Raw genomic sequence first — 18,996 nt, 5'->3', positions numbered from 1 at the left:
ATTTTTATTCGAGAGGTATCTCTACTAGTAGAATCTTATATCACACTAATTTATAAAATTATTGAAATAAATTTTAAAATTTGAAATTATTTTAAAATGATTTAATAAATACATTTTTCAATTTTAAAAACTTTTCATTAAATAAATTAAACAAGTATAGACATACCTCACTTTATCAAAATACAAGATTTTTCTTATAAATGTAAGGACAATCAATTGAATAGTTCTAAAATACTTAAAGACTACATCAAAATGATTTCAAACAATTACCATACATTTCAATTATTATTAATATGAATATTCATATATGATAAACATTTTTTTAAAATAATTATTCAACTGAGTTTATATTAATAAGAATCTAAAAATATTTTTTGAAAAAAAATAATATTCTTTTTTACTATTCTTAAAAGTTTAGTTTGAACTTTTAAAATACTAGTAGGCAAGTAACAACCAACGATTAAAAATATTTAAAGTTAATATGTAATATTAAGTTTAAGTCTCGTTAAATATAACTGTTAAATTTTAAAGGAAAAATTACCCATAAATTAACTAATCTTATTTGAAATTTTTATTATATACAAGTTTATGTATGATAGAAAAATATAAAATTTTAAGTTTTTAATATATATTAAAGAGTAGATAATTTTAATAAAAAAATAATACAATATTTTTTATTATGCATACATGTTGAAAAAAATTATTAATAACCTGACACAGAGACTTACACGTAGACATACACATATATACTCTGACGAAAACAAACAAAAATTGGTAAAAATCATTCACAACTTCACATCCCCCTCTTCTCTCTTTCTCTCTTCTCTGTGTGTCCATCGTTGAAGCCAAAACGAAACAAGAAAGAAAGAAGCATGGTTTCAACGAGACGCAACAGTGGATCTTTCTCGAACAACAACAACAAGAGACCTTCATCTTCTGAAGACAAGACTCCTTCTCCTTCCCCAAAGCGCCAAAAGGTTCTTCCTTTTCCCAATCCTTATCAATTCCTCGATTCTCCTTTCTGATTCCTTCCGATTCTTCTCAGGTCGACAATGGCGTCACCGCCTCCGACAAACCCTCGCCGCCGCCGGGAAATTCCAAGGATTTGAGCCCGCCGGAGCCCCCTGCTGATCCCGGAGAATGCGGCCCCCCACCCGCTCAGATCGCCGGAACCGCCGCTCCCGATGCTAAGAACGACGCCACGCCGCCGATCGCTGATGGTTCGTCTTTGCCGCTCACTTTTCCGTTTTTCTTTTATTCTTATTATTTATTTATTTTTATATTATTTTATTGTGCGAAGGTTCTGCACCGACTCTGGTGGCTGATAAGCCTAGGGGTTCGTTCTCTTCTTGGAGTTTATATCAGAAGCAAAACCCAAATTTCGAAGCTTCAGTTCCTTGGTGCAGGCTTTTGTCTCAGTCTGCGCTGGTAAATTTTGTTTTCTATTTCTAAGTGAAGCTAATAGGAGTTCACTCCAAATTTTGTTTACTTGAAAATTCATTTCTATTATTGCTGCAGAATCCAAATGTTCCCATTTGCACACCCAACTTTACTATTGGCTCTAGTAGAAGTTGCAACTTTCCACTGAAGGATCAGACTATAAGTGGAAATTTATGCAAAATCAAGCTTACTCAGGTATTTGATTTCAGGAGGACTAATATCTGGTTTTGCAATGGAGTTTTGGGAGTTTGAGGTTTTGTTTGTGGTGTGTTTAGGCTTTTCCAAGCACACACTTTGGCACTTGGTATTGGATTGTTTTACCTGGATTTTGGTTAGAGATGTGTCTAGGCACTATGAATGCTTGTATGCAAATGTGTGCTTGGTTGTCTTTTTTTTTCAGTTGTTTGAGGTGAATATCGTAGGATATGTATGTGCAGTATGATTACTGTTGTTTCTGGAAATGATCAGCGTGAGGGGAGTGCTGTGGCTGTGCTTGAAAGTACGGGTAGCAAAGGATCTGTGCTAGTGAACGGGACGCTTGTCAAGAAGAGTACCAGCTGCGTGCTTAACTCGGGTGACGAAGTGGTTTTTGGTTTGCTGGGAAATCATTCTTATGTATCCTTTTGCTCTTTGCATTAAACATGTCATTTTCCTGTTCTTTTTTTAAAGGAGAATTATCCAAGATCTCTATTACTTGCTCAGTTCCTTCTATTAATTTAGTTTGTCTTTTTATGTGTCTGCATGGGTTTCCTTGATTAATTTGTATGTAGATTTTTCAGCAAGTAAATGCTGAGGTTGCTCCTGTCAAGGGTGCAGAAGTTCAGAGCGGTGTTGGCAAGTTTTTGCACATTGAGAGGAGAGCAGGAGATCCTTCAGCTGTGGCTGGAGCTTCTATTTTGGCGTCTCTTTCTAGCCTCAGACAGGATCTAACAAGATGGAAGTCTCCATCACCAACCGCTGGTAAACCTCACCAGGGTGTTGATGTTCCTAGTCAATCTGTTCTGCATGATAGCACAGAAACTGAGCTTGATGGCCTGGAAGGCAACTCAGCTCCAAGTATAGGGACTGAAAAAGCTGCTGATGTTGGAGCAAGCGACAAGAATTCTCCCATGGATTGCGACCCAGATGATGCAGGCACAGAGGCAGGCAATGTAAAACTCTCTGGGGTGAATGATTTCCTAGGGCCTTTCTTCAGGATTCTAGCTGGATCTACTTTTAAAGTGAAATTGAGCAAAGGTATCTGTAAACAGGTATTGGAAGAAAGAAATGGGACGAGGGATGGGCAAGCTGCATCAACTTCGGGTACTTCTGTACGCTGTACAGTTTTTAAAGACGATGTCAATGCTGCAATACTGGATGGAAAAGAAATAGAAGTGTCCTTTGACAACTTCCCGTACTACTTAAGGTATAGCTAGTAGATGCCTCAATCAATTCCACGGAGTTTTTGGCTTTGTTTTGATATTGTACATATTTGGTGAATTTCAAACTATTGTTCCTTGACAACTATGTTTCATGTTTTTTTTTTTTTAACTATTCTTTTATATTTAAGAAAATGATTTCCATTTGGTATTTCATGTACATTTGTGTGTGTTATATCTCAAATAGTTTACTGGAAAAATTGAATTGAACATGCAATTGCATTCTTTTAAAATATTGGTAGAGTGCCAACAAAGGCTGATCTGGTTGGTAAGGACTGGATTCGTATCCCACAAGGATGCCGGTTCAAATCCCAGTACCAATGTGAGGGCCTTGTTGTTGGGGGCAATGTAAGTACCTCTATAAGCACTCTTTGAGCTTTGAGGCATGCCCTGGTCCTGGTGAGCTCCTGGGACCTGCCTCGTTAAAATGTTTTATCATAAAATTATTGGTAGAGTATCAAAGTTAAATTAAATCACTTTTATGCAACAATTACAATTTTGTATTATATCTAACTGTAAAATTTGATTTCCTGTATATATGGACATTAGAACTACATTGCTAACAAAGTTTTCGTCTGATTAATTTGAATCAATGATTCTAAAAATTTCTAAAAACAATTGGAAATGATATCAAGCATTAAACAGTAATTATGTTATATGATTTACATTTCTATAGTAAGTGAATTTCATCCATGGTAGCATCTTTATTTTAATTTATCATTTTATCAAAACATTGGTGTATAAATCAATTTAAATCTTAAAACTTTGATACAACAACAATAACAATGGTGATGACTACCACAGCGACAATTAAAGTCTTTTCCCTCTATGTGAAAGTTACATGAATCAAAAGACATGATTGGGTTCTGTTAAAAGTTAGATACAAATAGTAATTTTTAAATTCAATTCTATCCTAACCCTATGTTTTACCCCCTCTAAATCTGTGTTTCTCATTTGAGGTCAATAATCAAGTGCTACCATAAAAAAATCCAACCATTATTTGTGAAAGCAAAACCTACTTTGCCCCTCTCTCATCAATGAAAAACTTAGCACCCTTTTTATCCACCCAATACAGATAAAATAGAAGATTCATCATACGTCATTTTAGAATACGGGCAGTATGTACATTGTGGATGCCAGTCAGAATAAACTGCCAAAGGAAGACGGAAAGTTGTTTGTTACCTTATGTAGTGACCTGAAATTTGAAGCAGGGACAACAATTAAATGTTGATTGTGGATGAAATAGTACATATACAAAAAGAAAGATCTAGCTGGAACAAGTTTAGGTGAATTGAAATGAGACTGCCGCGTGGCTTATAGAGGCAGTTGCTTCGTTTATATATAATTTATTCTCATTCTATTCTATATTTGTTGCAATGCCATGGAAAAATAAATCCTACAGATGCATTAACTCTGGTTACCTTTTTCTCTATTTTTATAATACTTGAACCGGTCCTATGCATTTGGGTTTTAAATATATTGGGTGTTGCTTAAGAGGAAGGTTTTAAATTGCAGTCATGGTTGCATTGTGGTTAATGTGGTCCACAATCTCCGTTTGATGCGGTTACCACATCAGATATTGTGGCTGCATCACGTGATGTTGTCCACAATTTAAAACCTTGATTTTGAAGTATGTATTAAAGTTTCTTAGTTTTTTAATTAGTTTAAACAAATTATGACTAATTTTTATTTCTATGACTTGATTTAGTTCTTCATGCATTTTGCTTGACTGCCATTCTTATAGCTTCTTGCTTTGATCATTAGTTGCATTTTTTAATCATTTTTTATATCTTTTTGCAGTGAAAATACAAAAAATGTCTTGATTGCAGCTTGCTTTATACACCTGAAACATAAAGAACATGTGAAGTACACCACAGATCTTACAACCATAAACCCTCGTATTCTACTCTCAGGACCTGCAGGTGTGTGGGTTTTGCACTAGTGCTCTCCTTTATCTTTATGATTTTGTTTTGGTTGACTATCTTCTTTTCAACTCGTTTTTCCCCCCAATTTCGATAATTTTTTGCAGGGTCAGACATATATCAGGAGATGTTGGTGAAAGCACTCGCAAAATACTTTGGAGCTAAATTGCTAATATTTGATAACCATTCTCTTTTGGGTGTAAGATAAAGTTTTTTAGTTGGTCTGATATTTGGATTAGCCTGTGCTTGGATGAGATTATTTTTATTGATTATGTGAAAAAAGCTAAAAAAAATACTCATCAGTTTTGTTTGGTAAATTTTGAAAAATTAGCTTATAATCTTTGATTAAATTTTTTACAAAGGAAATAGGTTATTTAAGTTAAGCAAAATTTTAGAACTTATGATAGCTTATTTTCTAGTTAATTTTTATTTTTCCATTTTATCATAAATAATTGATTATTTTAAATACAAAACTAACTATTACACATACCTTCATATCGTTTTTTTGTAATTTCAAATGCAAAAAGTGATTAATTTAGAGAATGCAAAACACACTTAATCCATGCTTACCATTTTTGTTAATGTGTCATTGAAGTATTCTCACTAACAACTCTGATAATGAATCTTAATTTGTTGTGCTTTTTAATTGATAGGGTTTATCTTCCAAGGAAGCTGAGCTGCTCAAAGATGGATTTAATGCCGAGAAATCCTACAGCTGCCCCAAACAAAGTCCTGCAGCCACAGACACGGCTAGGAGCATGGATCCATCAGCTAGTGAATCAGATACACCAAGCTCTTCTAATCCACCTACTTCATTTGGCTTTGAGTTTCATCCTAAATTGGAAACTGACAATGTACCGTCTACCTCTGGGACAGCAAAAAATTGTGTGTTCAAACTAGGTATGTGTACTTCTTCCACCTTTAAGGAGCCTTGACTTTAACACAAAGCATTGATGTTTTCCACATATGATTCTGCAGGTGACCGGATAAAATTTAGCTGGTCATCTTCTGGTGGCATGTATCAGACGTCTTCTTCAAGGTGCAAGATTGTATTGAATTGTTCTGAATTGGTTTCTGTTTCTCATTGATACATGTTGTGGCGTCTTTCTGCATTTTTCAGATTAACTAGAGAACATGAATTGTCTATCATGGTTACTTATTCAGACTTTACTTTTTATACTTGAGATATTGTAGTGTACTAGTGTAGTGGATGGAATTCTTTTTTCACCAAATTTCAGCAGTTGTAGCACAATATTTGCCCATGCCCTAACTCATGATTACACCCTTCAATTCAGTTTAAAGAGCCAGTTATACAATATATGTTTTTATTTCTTGGTGACTACAATGTATGATTGACAATGAACAAATGGATCTTCAACCTTAGTCATTGTCAATGCTAAAGCTACAACTTTTGTGTATCTGCACAAATGTATACTCATTCCCTCTCCACTCAAGATTGCAACTATTAGTTTGGGGGAGAAATGTGGCAGGAAAGAATGAAGGGGGTCATATAAATGAAGGACAAGCAAATTGAGACAAACTTTCATATTCACCTGTAACTTCTGCTTACATGACTGGATTGTGCGAATACTATAGTAGCTTTATTATTCTCTTTTCATTTGAGTCTTCCTATGTATATGTCCGTATACAGTTCTGTTTAGTTCCTCCATACCCCTTGTTTCTAAACAATGTAATGTAAATTTCACCTTTAGTTTCTGTTTCTCTTAGAACCATTGCCTCCATTTTCAGTTTCACCCAGACCAAAAATATCCGATTGCATTTTTTTTTGGTTATAATTTTGATTAGCAATTGCATATACAGGGGTCCAGCTAATGGAAGTCGGGGGAAGGTTGTCTTACTTTTTGATGATAATCCCTTGTCAAAAATTGGTGTAAGATTTGATAAACCCATACCTGATGGAGTTGATCTTGGAGGTGCCTGTGAGGTTGGTCAAGGATTTTTTTGCAATGGTAATGCCCTACTTGTCTGATAAACTATATCTTTAGATCTTTTATATACTTAATCTATGAACTTTATCTTGGTCCTAGATATTGAGTTGTCTTTTTATTCTCTTTCCAGTGTCTGATCTTCGATTAGAGAATAGTGGCATTGAAGAATTCGACAAATTACTTATTAATACATTGTTTGAGGTCACCTTTTACCCCACTCTCCGATCTAGTAAAATTTTCCTCTAATCATATTATTATATTGTGCTATAATCTTTCAATAAGAAGTTACACATCTTTTTATTTCAGGTTGTGTTTAGTGAGAGCAGAAATGCACCTTTCATTTTGTTCATGAAAGATGCAGAAAAGTCTATAGTGGGAAATGGAGATCCATATTCATTTAAAAGTAAGCTTGAAAATCTTCCAGATAATGTGGTGGTGATAGGTTCGCATACTCACACCGACAATCGGAAGGAGAAGGTAATAATTGTGCTTTTAGTAATAACTGTTTTGTAATGCTAGATTGGCATACAAGTTAAGGCATTTGAATGTGTTAAATGTACCGTATTACAGAAAAAGATTTTAACAGCCCATGGCAAGATAATCTGGCCAGAGTTTTCTGTGCATACCACTTGGTTTAGGTACATGAATTGATCAGTCCAATGATCTGTAGTTTTTAGTAGGTGTTGGCTTTATATATGTCTTGTTTTAATTTATTAATTGAGGATACTGAGAAAGAGGCTGTGCATTTCAGTTGAAGATATATGATCCTTTAATTTTCCGTTAATGCCTGGTCTAAATGAATAAGTGATTATGTTATCGATATTTAACTATTTTTCCTTGCAGTCACATCCCGGGGGTTTGCTTTTTACAAAGTTTGGCAGCAATCAGACTGCCCTTCTTGACCTGGCTTTTCCAGTAAGAACATCATCTCCTTTTGAGTAGCCTTATATTGAAAAGAACATAACAGGAATTACCTGTATAGGCTCGTGTTTTGTGAGTCTTCTTTAAGGCTTTTTCTGCTACTGTAACATTCTCTCTTTCTCTCTCTCCTCAGGATAGTTTTGGAAGATTGCATGACAGGGGAAAGGAGGTCCCAAAGCCGAACAAAACGTTAACAAAGCTTTTCCCAAATAAAGTAACAATTCACATGCCACAGGTTTGCACAATGAATTGCATGTCATCAGTTTTAATTTGTCCTTATATAACATTGTCAAATCAATTATCCAAAAATTTAAATTATTGGGCTAAGGTACATGAATTATGTCACATGCTCCCTATCTAAAGATTCTTTGGGCTCTGAAGCATGGATAATGCACAAATCCATAGAACAATGGGGGTGGCAAGGATTGAACTCATGGCCATTTATGCTATATTATAAATTTAAAATTCAAGCTGTTGGGTGAAGGTGCATGAATTGTTCTATATCTAACAATTGATTCATTGTATGTTTCTTGATATAGGATGAGGCACTTCTAGCATCTTGGAAGCAACAACTTGATCGAGATGTTGAAACTCTCAAGATCAAAGGAAATTTGCACCATTTACGCACAGTAAGTATTTTGTGTGAGCATCTTTATCACAAGCATTGTTAATGTTTGTTTGCTTCATAGCTTTTCCCAATTCAATTGATGTTTCTGGATTCTTAAGGAGGAGCAAATCTAAAGTGTCTTCGAACTTCGATATTTTTTCCCTTCTTGGTAGTAGTAGAAGGAAAAACAATACCATCACTGAATTCGACTGTAGGTCATTTTTCAGCTCTAATGATATGCATTTTTTAGACTTGCTTTTCTTCATCTTCATCTTCCTTCAACTCAGCAACAGCATATGCTTCATTTTTCAGCCTTTATTTGCTTGAACACTTCAATGAGTTGCTTCTTAATCTCCAATGAGATATTCTTCCAAGCATTTTTTGCTCTAGTAATATCTCTCCTTATTCCTATTTGGTGCACAAAAGTCACAAGTCACACACTTTTTATCTTTAATATCTTTTAGTCTATTCCATTGCCATGCAATATCAAGATTTTAACCAATGAGCTTCATTGAGGCACAAGCAAAGGTCGACTAAGCACCACCCTTTTGAGGTTGTTGGGATAATACCATGGTTAGCTGGAAACGCCAAAAAATGATGGAAAAGTGAAGACAAAGCCTAGAAAGAAGATGACATAGATGAGAAGATGCAAAGAGAGTGAGACAGAGTTGTTGGAGAAGAAAAACAGAATAGATGTAGGGAAAGGGGAAAAATAACTAGAAACCAGTGCCCCCTACTCACAGCCACCGGAAAACAGCTGAACATGATGTGGTCTTGAGCAAAAATGGTTAGGAAGAAACAGAAACAGTCTTTGGAGGAGAGAGAAGAAAAACATAGCAAAATGGGCAACCACTTTGGGCGCTGCAACAGCCACTCTGTAGAGGCAGGCCACTAATTTGTTTTATGATGACACGATAGTGCTGCTGTTGCATACTATGTTTTGAAGTGTCTTGGGAAAATTTTATTTCATGTTGCTGTTAAATAGAATTTGCGGTACATCTATTAAGTTGATGATAATGCAATTGAGCAAGTTGTAGAAAGGGGAAACCCTCGGAGATTAATTCTCTCCTTTTCTGTCACTCAATATTCAATAATAGAAGCATTCTATTCTCATATTCTGTTTCTGGGTTCCCAACGACTGTCATATTGTGATGTGGAGTTGTAGGCTATGATAATCTGAGAAACAGGATACACCTCAAATAACTAGAAGCTAGACAAACTGCCGTTTCATATGCAATTTTAATCTGAGTTGTTAATTGCCTTATGTCAACTACCATTATGTTTTCTTCTTATGTCTCCTTAATTCATCTTGTTCTAACTTCCATACACTTAATATTATTTGACCATGTTGAACCGTGTAGTTACATATTATCTATAAATTATATTTGCTGTAATGGTGTTCTTAAATTTATAATTCATCAAATTTTATTTATAGGTTTTAAGCCGTTGTGGAATTGGATGTGAAGGACTTGAGACCTTGTGCATAAAGGATCAGACACTTACAATTGAAAGTAAGTTCTACCACTAAATACTTCAGGATTTTTGAAGCTTAAATCTCTCTTCTATATCATTTTTGCTATATTGCAGATGCAGAGAAGATAGTTGGTTGGGCTTTAAGCCACCATCTCATGCAGAATTCTGAAACTGATCCTGATACAAAGCTTGGATTGTCTTGTGAGAGGTACTAATTATTAGCTTGACTACTTGTTTAAAATAATACACACATTCCTATTTTAAACTTCAAGGTTATGTTATTAATCACTCGTTATTCTTTCTATAAAATATTTACTACCAGCATCCAATATGGAATTGGGATCTTACATGCCATCCAGAATGAGTCAAAGAGCTTAAAGAAGTCTCTTAAGGTGATTGCTATGAACTTTTTGCTACTTCGATTTAGATGGGATGATTCGGTAGTTTGTTCCCACCTTACTGCATGGAAGTTATTCTGTTGATAGAGTTTGACCAACTTATTTAACAAATGCTTATCCTCAATCATCCCTTTCTGAAATCAGGATGTTATAACAGAAAATGAATTTGAAAAGAGGCTCTTGGCTGATGTTATTCCGCCTAATGACATTGGTGTTACTTTTGATGATATTGGAGCTCTTGAAAATGTCAAGGATACATTGAAGGAATTGGTGATGCTTCCTTTACAAAGACCTGAGCTATTTTGCAAAGGGCAATTAACCAAGGTTTTAACTTTACTGCTGGAGTTATATCCTGTTATTTTTTGCTTCCTTCCCTCTTTTCTCTAGTTTTCTGATATGCTGATTTACTGATAAAAGATAAATGAATAAGCTTACCTAACTCATGATATACTGTGTATAACCTTTATATGTGATATAGGCCACTCTCCAAAAAATGTAAATTATGTAATTTAAATTTTTTTGTGAAACCGTGAAAGGTAAGAGCATCAGTGATATGCAGTTGGTTTTTAGAAGCTGGTTTTAGGAGAATTTCCTCGGATGTTTCTTGAATATTTAAATATTAAAATAATGTAAAAATGCATCCCACCATTTGTCAAATTACTCATTTTGACTTTGTGATTGTGAATCACCTTCTCTGCAGCCCTGCAAGGGTATCCTATTATTTGGTCCCCCTGGAACTGGTAAAACAATGCTTGCAAAAGCAATTGCTACTGAAGCAGGTGCAAATTTCATCAACATTTCTATGTCAAGCATCACATCTAAGGTTAGATTTTCTTCACTGGATTTATTTTAGTATCTGCTATAAGTTGTTCATTTTAACTTGGTTTTTTCTTGATTTCACTTTAGTGGTTTGGCGAGGGTGAAAAATATGTGAAAGCTGTTTTTTCCCTGGCGAGTAAAATTGCTCCTAGCGTGATATTTGTTGATGAAGTAAGCCTTTGCAATAAATGTTATTAGTTTGTATTCATTCATTAGCTGAAAAATAAATCACAGTGAAAACTTGTATGGCTTCTTGTATAGGTTGATAGCATGTTGGGCCGGAGGGAAAATCCTGGGGAGCACGAAGCCATGCGGAAGATGAAAAATGAATTCATGGTGAACTGGGATGGCTTACGTACAAAGGATACTGAGAGAGTTCTTGTGCTTGCAGCCACTAATAGGCCTTTTGATCTTGATGAGGCTGTCATTCGGAGGCTGCCTCGGAGGTAGACACCATGTTCAACTGCACTTTAATTCATTCTTTTGACCCTGACATTTTTTAAGCTTTCATAATGTTTGGTCTTCTGCAGATTAATGGTAAATTTGCCAGATGCTTCAAATAGGGCAAAGATATTAAAAGTTATACTGGCAAAAGAGGACTTGTCTTCTGATGTTGATCTGGACGCAGTTGCAAACATGACTGATGGATATTCTGGAAGTGATCTTAAGGTAACGTGTTCCTTTCTTTTACCCTATATTTCTTAAAAGTTCTGGATGCCTTCATGCTTACTCTTTTATTGCAGAATTTGTGTGTAACTGCTGCACACCGTCCAATTAAAGAGATATTAGAAAAGGAGAAAAAGGTATGGCTTTTGGAATTATGTCTTAAGCAGTATGCTACAGTTAGAATCGCTTGTGCTTGCATGAATATTCATACTTATAATTTTTTGATGCATGACAGGAACATGCTACTGCTCTAGCAGATGGTAGACCTGCTCCAGCATTATGTGGAAGTGCAGATATCCGATCCTTAAACATGGAAGACTTCAAATATGCTCACCAACAGGTATATGAAAACAAAATCTTTCATGCTAGCCGCCCTCTCCTGCCCTTCAGACCTCCAAAAAAGAAAAAAAAAACAACACTAACTTTGTCATATTGAAACAGGTATGTGCAAGTGTTTCCTCTGAATCTGTAAATATGACGGAGCTCCAACAGTGGAATGAACTATATGGTGAAGGTGGTTCAAGAGTGAAAAAAGCACTCAGCTATTTCATGTGAGAAAACGCTTTTATACCAATGTTTCCCCAGTTGCTGCCTCCGTGTCCTTGCAGCCTGCAAGGCTTGCTGCCGAGCTATTTCGTTTGTAAAAGAAATATAGGTTTTTTAAGTATTTTTTCTCTCTAACCTGTGGGATGGTGGGTTTTGAAAGGAGTGGAGCCTTACAGAATTTTGGCCAGGCTCTGCTGCATCTATTTTGTTCCTCATCCCCTGGCCGCCACCACAGAAGATGTGTGTTGCTAGTGTCGCACTAGAAAAAGGAGTCATATGATCCTGTGAAAGCATTTATTGTCCCTCCTAATGGAATTTGCTAAAACAATAAGCATTTAGATCATGACTATTTTCTGTTTTATGTACATATGATGCATGATAGAGCTCCCTTTAGTTGATTCCCATAAGAATGAAAATCAATGAAAATTTGTTGAACTTATGCTATGCTACAATTCTTTCATTCACAACAAATCTTTATTAAATACTTTTTATTCAACATTTTATATTCACATATATGTGAATCGTATGAGCTTGGATTTTTGCAGCATTAAGCAGGCAATGGATCGGATGTTGGAAAGAAATGAGAAGAATATTGTAATCAAGTGAATTGTCCGATCCTTTGCATATTGTAATCAAATGTATTGGATAGGGATGTAAATTGGGTAAGTCGTTTGACGGGTTTACGGCTTAATTAAATAAGTTAGAGTTAAGTTTAAGAAAAAGTCTATTAGGTGTATTAGAATGATTTATTTAAAATTTATAATAATATATTAAATTAATTAAATTTTAAAATAATAAAATTTTAATTTAAAAATTATAATTTTTTTTTTGTTAGAGTTGAAATATTTTTACTACATATTTTATAAGAGAGAGAGCTTATAGTTTTTTACATATTTTATAAGCACAACACTTATTTATTATTAATTTTAATTATGTCTATCACTAGTTCATTTTATTTCATTCATATCTTTTATAATTTTATGCACTTATTTATGTTATATTATTTTTTTAATAGTTTATTTAAATATAAATTTTATGACTTTTAAAAAATATATTTATTTACATAGTTTAATAATTTATTTATAAGAAAGTTTAATGACCTATTGAATGTTTCGATACGAAATAAGTTATTAAAAAGATTAACATATTAAATTAGACTATTAAAAAGAATAAATTAGATTTAATAAAAAATCTATTACCATGTTTTTGTTTCAAAATTATTAGATAGGTCAAACCTATTTATGTAAAGTTTAACTTAGCTTATTTTCATTCTAGGGATGGAAAAAATAATTATATTAATGTTGAATAAATTTTAAAGAAGTCAAGTTGATAAATTATCTTTTTTTAAAATTATTGGTTTATCTAGATTTAGAATGAAAAGAATATTGTCTACATTCCATTTAACCATAAATAATCTTTTATTAAAAATACAATATACGTTTGTTTAACTGAGGAGAGCAGAAATTTGTTATTAATGTTCATCCGCTCAACATGCTTTGAACAAGACATGCATTCAATAAAGAGATGGGGGAAGTGATTTTGAAGTAACAAATCAGATTTTTAAATGCGAAGTGGCCGCACAAAGGGATGCTTTCTTCCCGGGGATGGTTACTCCATTTATTGGGCCTGAGATAATAATGTTTGGTATATTATTTGATTGAGCTTTGTAGATGCCAAACACAACAGACGACCAACCAGCACAAATTGGGTGTTTCATAAAACTAGTGAATAAGCTAATTAAAAGTTAAAAGATAAAAATTTGAGTTATCTAATTAAATTGAAAGTCTGTTGAAATTAGTTGATGAAGTAACTTATAAATGTAAAATGATTAATAATGACGCAATTAGTTATTGGATTAAAACTTGAAATTTGATAAATATGTTTTTAAATAAAATTTTTTTTTTTTTTGCTATTCAATATTATTTTAAATTTCTTATCATCTTAAAACTAAGATAACATTTTTTTTTGTTTTACTCTCATTTGTAGATGTTTTTATTAAAATGAGATAATACAAATGAATTTAAATTTTTATTTTGACAATAATAAAAGATATCAGAGATAGAAAAATATGCTAAAAACTGAAAATTTGAAATGTTATTTGAAGTGTTTCAAAAAATATTACAATTTACTAAAAATAACTATAATAAATAAAATTAATGACTAATGTGAATTAATATATTATATAACTCAAATAAATAGTAAGGTAACATGCTATAACATTTTTTAGTATTTATAATTCAATCTTTAATAAATATTGCAGATTAAATTTTTTTTAAATATTAGATATTTAAAATAGATCATTTAAAATTTTTTAAATGAAAATATATTTTAAAAACATTATTGTAATAAGTAATTTTTTTTTCATTCACGTAAAACTCAATTATATTCTTTCAAACTCACTTCTTTTCATCTTTATTTTTTATTCTAGTTTAAACATTTTCTTTATGTTTTTAATGACCAGTTCGATAAATTCAATGGTTGTGATTGAAATTTAAACAATAATTAGGCAATTCCCGCTTAGAATAGTATAATCATACTCTCTTTATATTATTATACTTTGAATTATGATTTTTATAAATAAAACAAATTAAATTTGTGAACATCATATATTCATATCAATTCTCTTAGAAATGAACAATTTAACTAAATCAAATTGATGTTTAAGTAAAAATATAATATCATATAAAGATTTTCTTAAGTTAAAAAATATAGACTTTATTCATTTAAGGAAATATTAGAGTATCTTGTATAACTTAAGCAAATTAATGACGCTTAAGTGATATTCATCTAACAATCTATTTTTTTCTCTTTAACTTTTGCATAAGCAAAGAAAATGACTTAAGTAAAATTTACAGAAATTATATAAAACAAATGCAATTAATGTATAAGAAGGACACGAAGAAGATTTAAAATAACATTTAACTGTTTATTAATACAAAAGTTGATTTTCATGATAAATTGAGATTATAAGAATAGATATAAAAGTTTTAATTTTAAAAATCATCAACATTATATTAATTTAAAGTTAATTTTTTATTACAATTAAAATTGCATCAATACATATGAATGCAATCTTCTTAAATTCACAACTAAAATATAGAATACATACAAAATTTATTTGAAAAATATAAAAAATTGACTATCAATACAATAACAAATTTTGAAAGTTTAAAGAACAATTTTATAAATTTTTATAAATAATTAAATAATAAATATATAAAAACTAATTTTATTAAAGTTATAAATAAAAAATCAAAACTATTTATTTAAACATATCTATTTGTTTAAAAAAACTCACTTACTTATTTACCACTTATTTTTGTTAACCCATATTAATTTAATGGTTAACTATTCACAAATTTGCAATACCAAAATCTTATTTCACTAGTATAAATTTAATAATTTTTATACTCAATTTAAATTTTTTATCTAATTTATATTTAACAGTTAATGAAGTAATAAATTATAACGCGTTACATTAAATTTTTAAACTTACACTATTTAAATGATTTAAATAAAACAGTTTTATTTAAACATCAATAATTGACTATCTCTATATGTGACTATAGTGACCTAGCTGAATTAGGTAGGTTTTAAATTTAGTTCTATGTGGATTGCAGCCCATTACATAATTTTTAATATTCCATTCTTGGCAAGTTTTAATGAATCAAGGAAGCACAGAATTTTCATAAACCGAAGTATATGCCATAAAAAAACACGTATCTGATTGCATTACACAGAAAACACCACTGCTATTCAATATCTATTACAACATTTTACGGTTACGATTTTTCTTCTATATTCGTAGTTGATCATTTTGAAATATTTACTTTTAAGAACAGAGAAAATGCATATAGAAGCTACAGGGAAACGCAGCATTCATTCCTTTATCAGCACTGACACATATTTGTAAATATTAACTTGATCTTCAAACTATCGATAACAATAGCATTGGTAATTGTTGGAAGCAAAGATCTTCAAAAATCGAAATGATGTCCTAATCCAGTATTTGTAACATACAAAAAGTTTGCTTGGCATAAAACCATTATTTCCTCTCCATATTTAGAACTTAGAACCATTTTCTTTTGTATTTTCTTAAACAAAAGAAACACTCCCTAATAATAAAAACACAACTCCCATTAAGAAAAATGAAATAGGAAGTTGGGCGAAACCAGAGAGTTATTCGATTATAATTGAGAAACAGCCAAACAAGTCTGGTAAAGCACAGAATGAGTTAGACGTATGATGTACAAAAAAATCAATGAAATCCACATAACTGCCCCCAAATAAATAAATAAATAAAATAAAAAACTATACAGTATGAACATGTATATACACAGGCCTCACTTCATCATGATTGCAAATTCTTCAAAACTAAGCATGCCATCCCCATTCAAATCAAACTGATTGATCATGACTTTGCATTCATCAATGGACTTGGACTCACCCATCTTCTTAAGCATCCTCTTCAAGCTCTTTGGGGTAATAAAACCACACCCTTCAGTGTCATACATCTCAAAAGCTTCTCTCAAATCCTTCAACTTCTGTTCCTCTCCCCCAGCTTCCATCAAAGCAATCAAATCCTCCAAATTCAACAACCCATCACCATCTGAATCCAATGCTTCAATTGCCATTTCTGCTTCTTTCATCAAAAGCTCCCCTCCCATCACTCCCAACCCATGCCTCAGCTCTAAAGGTGAAACCTTTCCATCCCCGTCTTCATCAAAATATCGAAGAACATCCTCAAACCCCGCGTGCTTCTCCATGTTACAATGCACAGAACGTCAAACCAATGTATTTGTAACCAAAAAGGTTAGTTTATACAACAAAAATGTAGCTTGTAAATGTGAATGGAACATGCGATATTATGAGTGGTGTTTATATAGAAAAGGGCTATGTCGGTTTTAGAGGTGCGTGGTGGTCGTGTTGAGATAATGCTAAGGTACCTAAGAAGTTGCTGAGAATTTTCCAATTTCCCAAGAGACAATATAACAATTGATTAAGGGCATGGAGGCCACGGCATGTGTAGGTGTCACGATATTATTGGTAATACCAACCACAAATAATTAATATGACAAACACTTACGAATTGAAATTGGAATTTGATACGCGCAAACTACAATTAACGGTAAACTGCTTTTGCATAGTGAGCAACGTGGCGACAATGTTGGCACCGCGGCACAATTGCCATTCAACACGTGTCCCTGTGCCGTACCCACTCGTACATTATTATACGGTGATGTTTTATTCATGATAATAAAAAAATAATTATCAACACGTGTCCGTGTGCCGTACTAAATATCTACTTGACTATATTTTAGGTTAAATGACTTTTTCTAGATTTTAATTTTAGTATTTTATTTTTCTTATTTTGATGTTTTTATCTTTAATAATATATGTTGTCTATCAATTAATATAAATTCAAAATAATCTTAATCATTCAATAATGCATAATAATCATAATTAGTCATATTATGTAGGATTATATGACGATACCATTAAGATTAACTTATTATATTATTTTTTGGGGTATATTTAACTCTATATTACCAGCACGTGTATGGATTCTCTCCATCCATTTCAAATCTGAACCCTTTATATTAATAATGAATTGTGAATTTTATATTGATCATTTAGTTTTAATTATTTTCTTATCATTAAATAAAACATTAACGGGTTGGATCTTAGATGGAGAGGGAATAGAGGGAAAATGAAGGAAGGCGCAAGCACATGACGGGATTGGTGCCCGTTGAAGGAACGAGCAATGAGTTCAACGTTCGATAGCACGTCCTTATCATTTGTTGTTCATCATTATCAAACGATGCCTTGTCAATAATGCCTTTTACTTTAGAGTAATTTACTAAATTGATTCGTCAATTCTGAAATTTACGCTTCCATTTGTTTGTTTAACTGAAAAAGATGGAGCAGCATTGCTAAAACGTTACATCTGGAATCCCCATATATCGATCATTATACTCATCACCAGCCATATCTTGGCGCTTCTAATCTTCGTCATCACGGGATTTTTCACAACCCAACCGTTGTTAGTGATGCCTTGGTTTACCATTTCAATCTTGGATACTTATATCCAGTGATAAGTTTGTATTTTAACGCACTTTTTGAACATATTTATACTATTTATTTTTGATTTGAATAAGTTTTTACACTAATTAACTTGTTATTTGTTGTAGTTGAATATGTCTCACGATGCAACAGACTGATAGACTTTTTCAAATTAAATTTAAAAAAATTATGTTAATCTGGATAAAACATGTTCAAACCTCGACCAACTAGCACGCTCATGTTGAGAAACAAAGCACAATTGTGCATATTGACCAACATGTCCATGCTTCGATTTGATGCACGGTTGTACTTAATATTATTTATGGTTGTACTTGTCAACTGATACAACTAAATGAAGACATTTTTTTAAAATCTATGTATTTGAAATTAGAAAATAGATTAGATTTGTCATTAAAAGAAAAACTTGTGAGCGACATTGTCAGACCCCAACTCTTAAGGCCTTAAGGGTAACGATGAGTGACATCCTAATTTTTACTCACACTTTCGAAAATGCTTGATGTCAGGAATTGACCACTTCTAGCATATTATAATTAATTATATAGTAAACGATCGTATTAAATGTAGTTAATGGACTCAGAATAAAACAATATAAGTAAGGATTAGGTAGACCAAATTTAACTTTTTTCTTTCAATCGTCATTTAATTAATAAGCTCATAGGCATTTCATGCTTTTTTATTTTTTTACTTTACATGATCATTGAAGGTAATAATTTGATTAAAAAATGGTTAACAGTGCATAACCATTAGATGTTA

At 32.4% G+C, this 18,996-nt stretch overlaps 2 protein-coding genes across 6 annotated transcripts; one reads left to right on the top strand and one right to left on the bottom strand.

Annotated features, from left to right (window-relative positions):
- Positions 1 to 779: 779 nt before the first annotated feature.
- Positions 780 to 12,620, top strand: LOC113853311. Of its 5 annotated transcripts, none has more exons than XM_027483893.1 (28): positions 780 to 977; positions 1,046 to 1,220; positions 1,301 to 1,428; positions 1,519 to 1,635; positions 1,909 to 2,055; positions 2,211 to 2,591; positions 2,691 to 2,845; positions 4,659 to 4,780; positions 4,888 to 4,979; positions 5,434 to 5,680; positions 5,759 to 5,819; positions 6,602 to 6,750; positions 6,860 to 6,930; positions 7,036 to 7,206; positions 7,573 to 7,644; positions 7,784 to 7,885; positions 8,190 to 8,279; positions 9,693 to 9,768; positions 9,845 to 9,938; positions 10,053 to 10,122; positions 10,273 to 10,452; positions 10,829 to 10,951; positions 11,035 to 11,118; positions 11,209 to 11,393; positions 11,478 to 11,616; positions 11,691 to 11,750; positions 11,849 to 11,953; positions 12,055 to 12,620. In XM_027483893.1, the coding sequence occupies exons 1-28, from the start codon at positions 873 to 875 to the stop codon at positions 12,166 to 12,168; spliced, it is 3,615 nt and encodes a 1,204-aa protein (XP_027339694.1). In that variant the 5' UTR covers positions 780 to 872; the 3' UTR covers positions 12,169 to 12,620. The 5 variants fall into 5 exon arrangements, 4 of the variants coding, with proteins under 4 accessions (XP_027339694.1, XP_027339693.1, XP_027339692.1 ...); XM_027483892.1 differs by having other exon boundaries at positions 787 to 977; positions 2,211 to 2,606; XM_027483891.1 differs by having other exon boundaries at positions 787 to 977; positions 2,211 to 2,845.
- A 3,820-nt stretch (positions 12,621 to 16,440) lies between these two features.
- Positions 16,441 to 17,009, bottom strand: LOC113852954 (calcium-binding protein CML38-like). The gene has a single exon (XM_027483373.1). It carries the CDS (start codon positions 16,923 to 16,925, stop codon positions 16,503 to 16,505), a length of 423 nt encoding a protein of 140 aa, XP_027339174.1. The 5' UTR covers positions 16,926 to 17,009; the 3' UTR covers positions 16,441 to 16,502.
- Positions 17,010 to 18,996: the final 1,987 nt, after the last annotated feature.

The sequence above is a fragment of the Abrus precatorius genome, unplaced genomic scaffold (genome assembly GCF_003935025.1).
Source record: "Abrus precatorius isolate BTA unplaced genomic scaffold, Abrus_2018 Scaffold10, whole genome shotgun sequence".
Classification (NCBI taxonomy): Eukaryota; Viridiplantae; Streptophyta; class Magnoliopsida; order Fabales; family Fabaceae; genus Abrus; species Abrus precatorius.
This window is presented reverse-complemented; position numbering and strand designations above follow the sequence as displayed.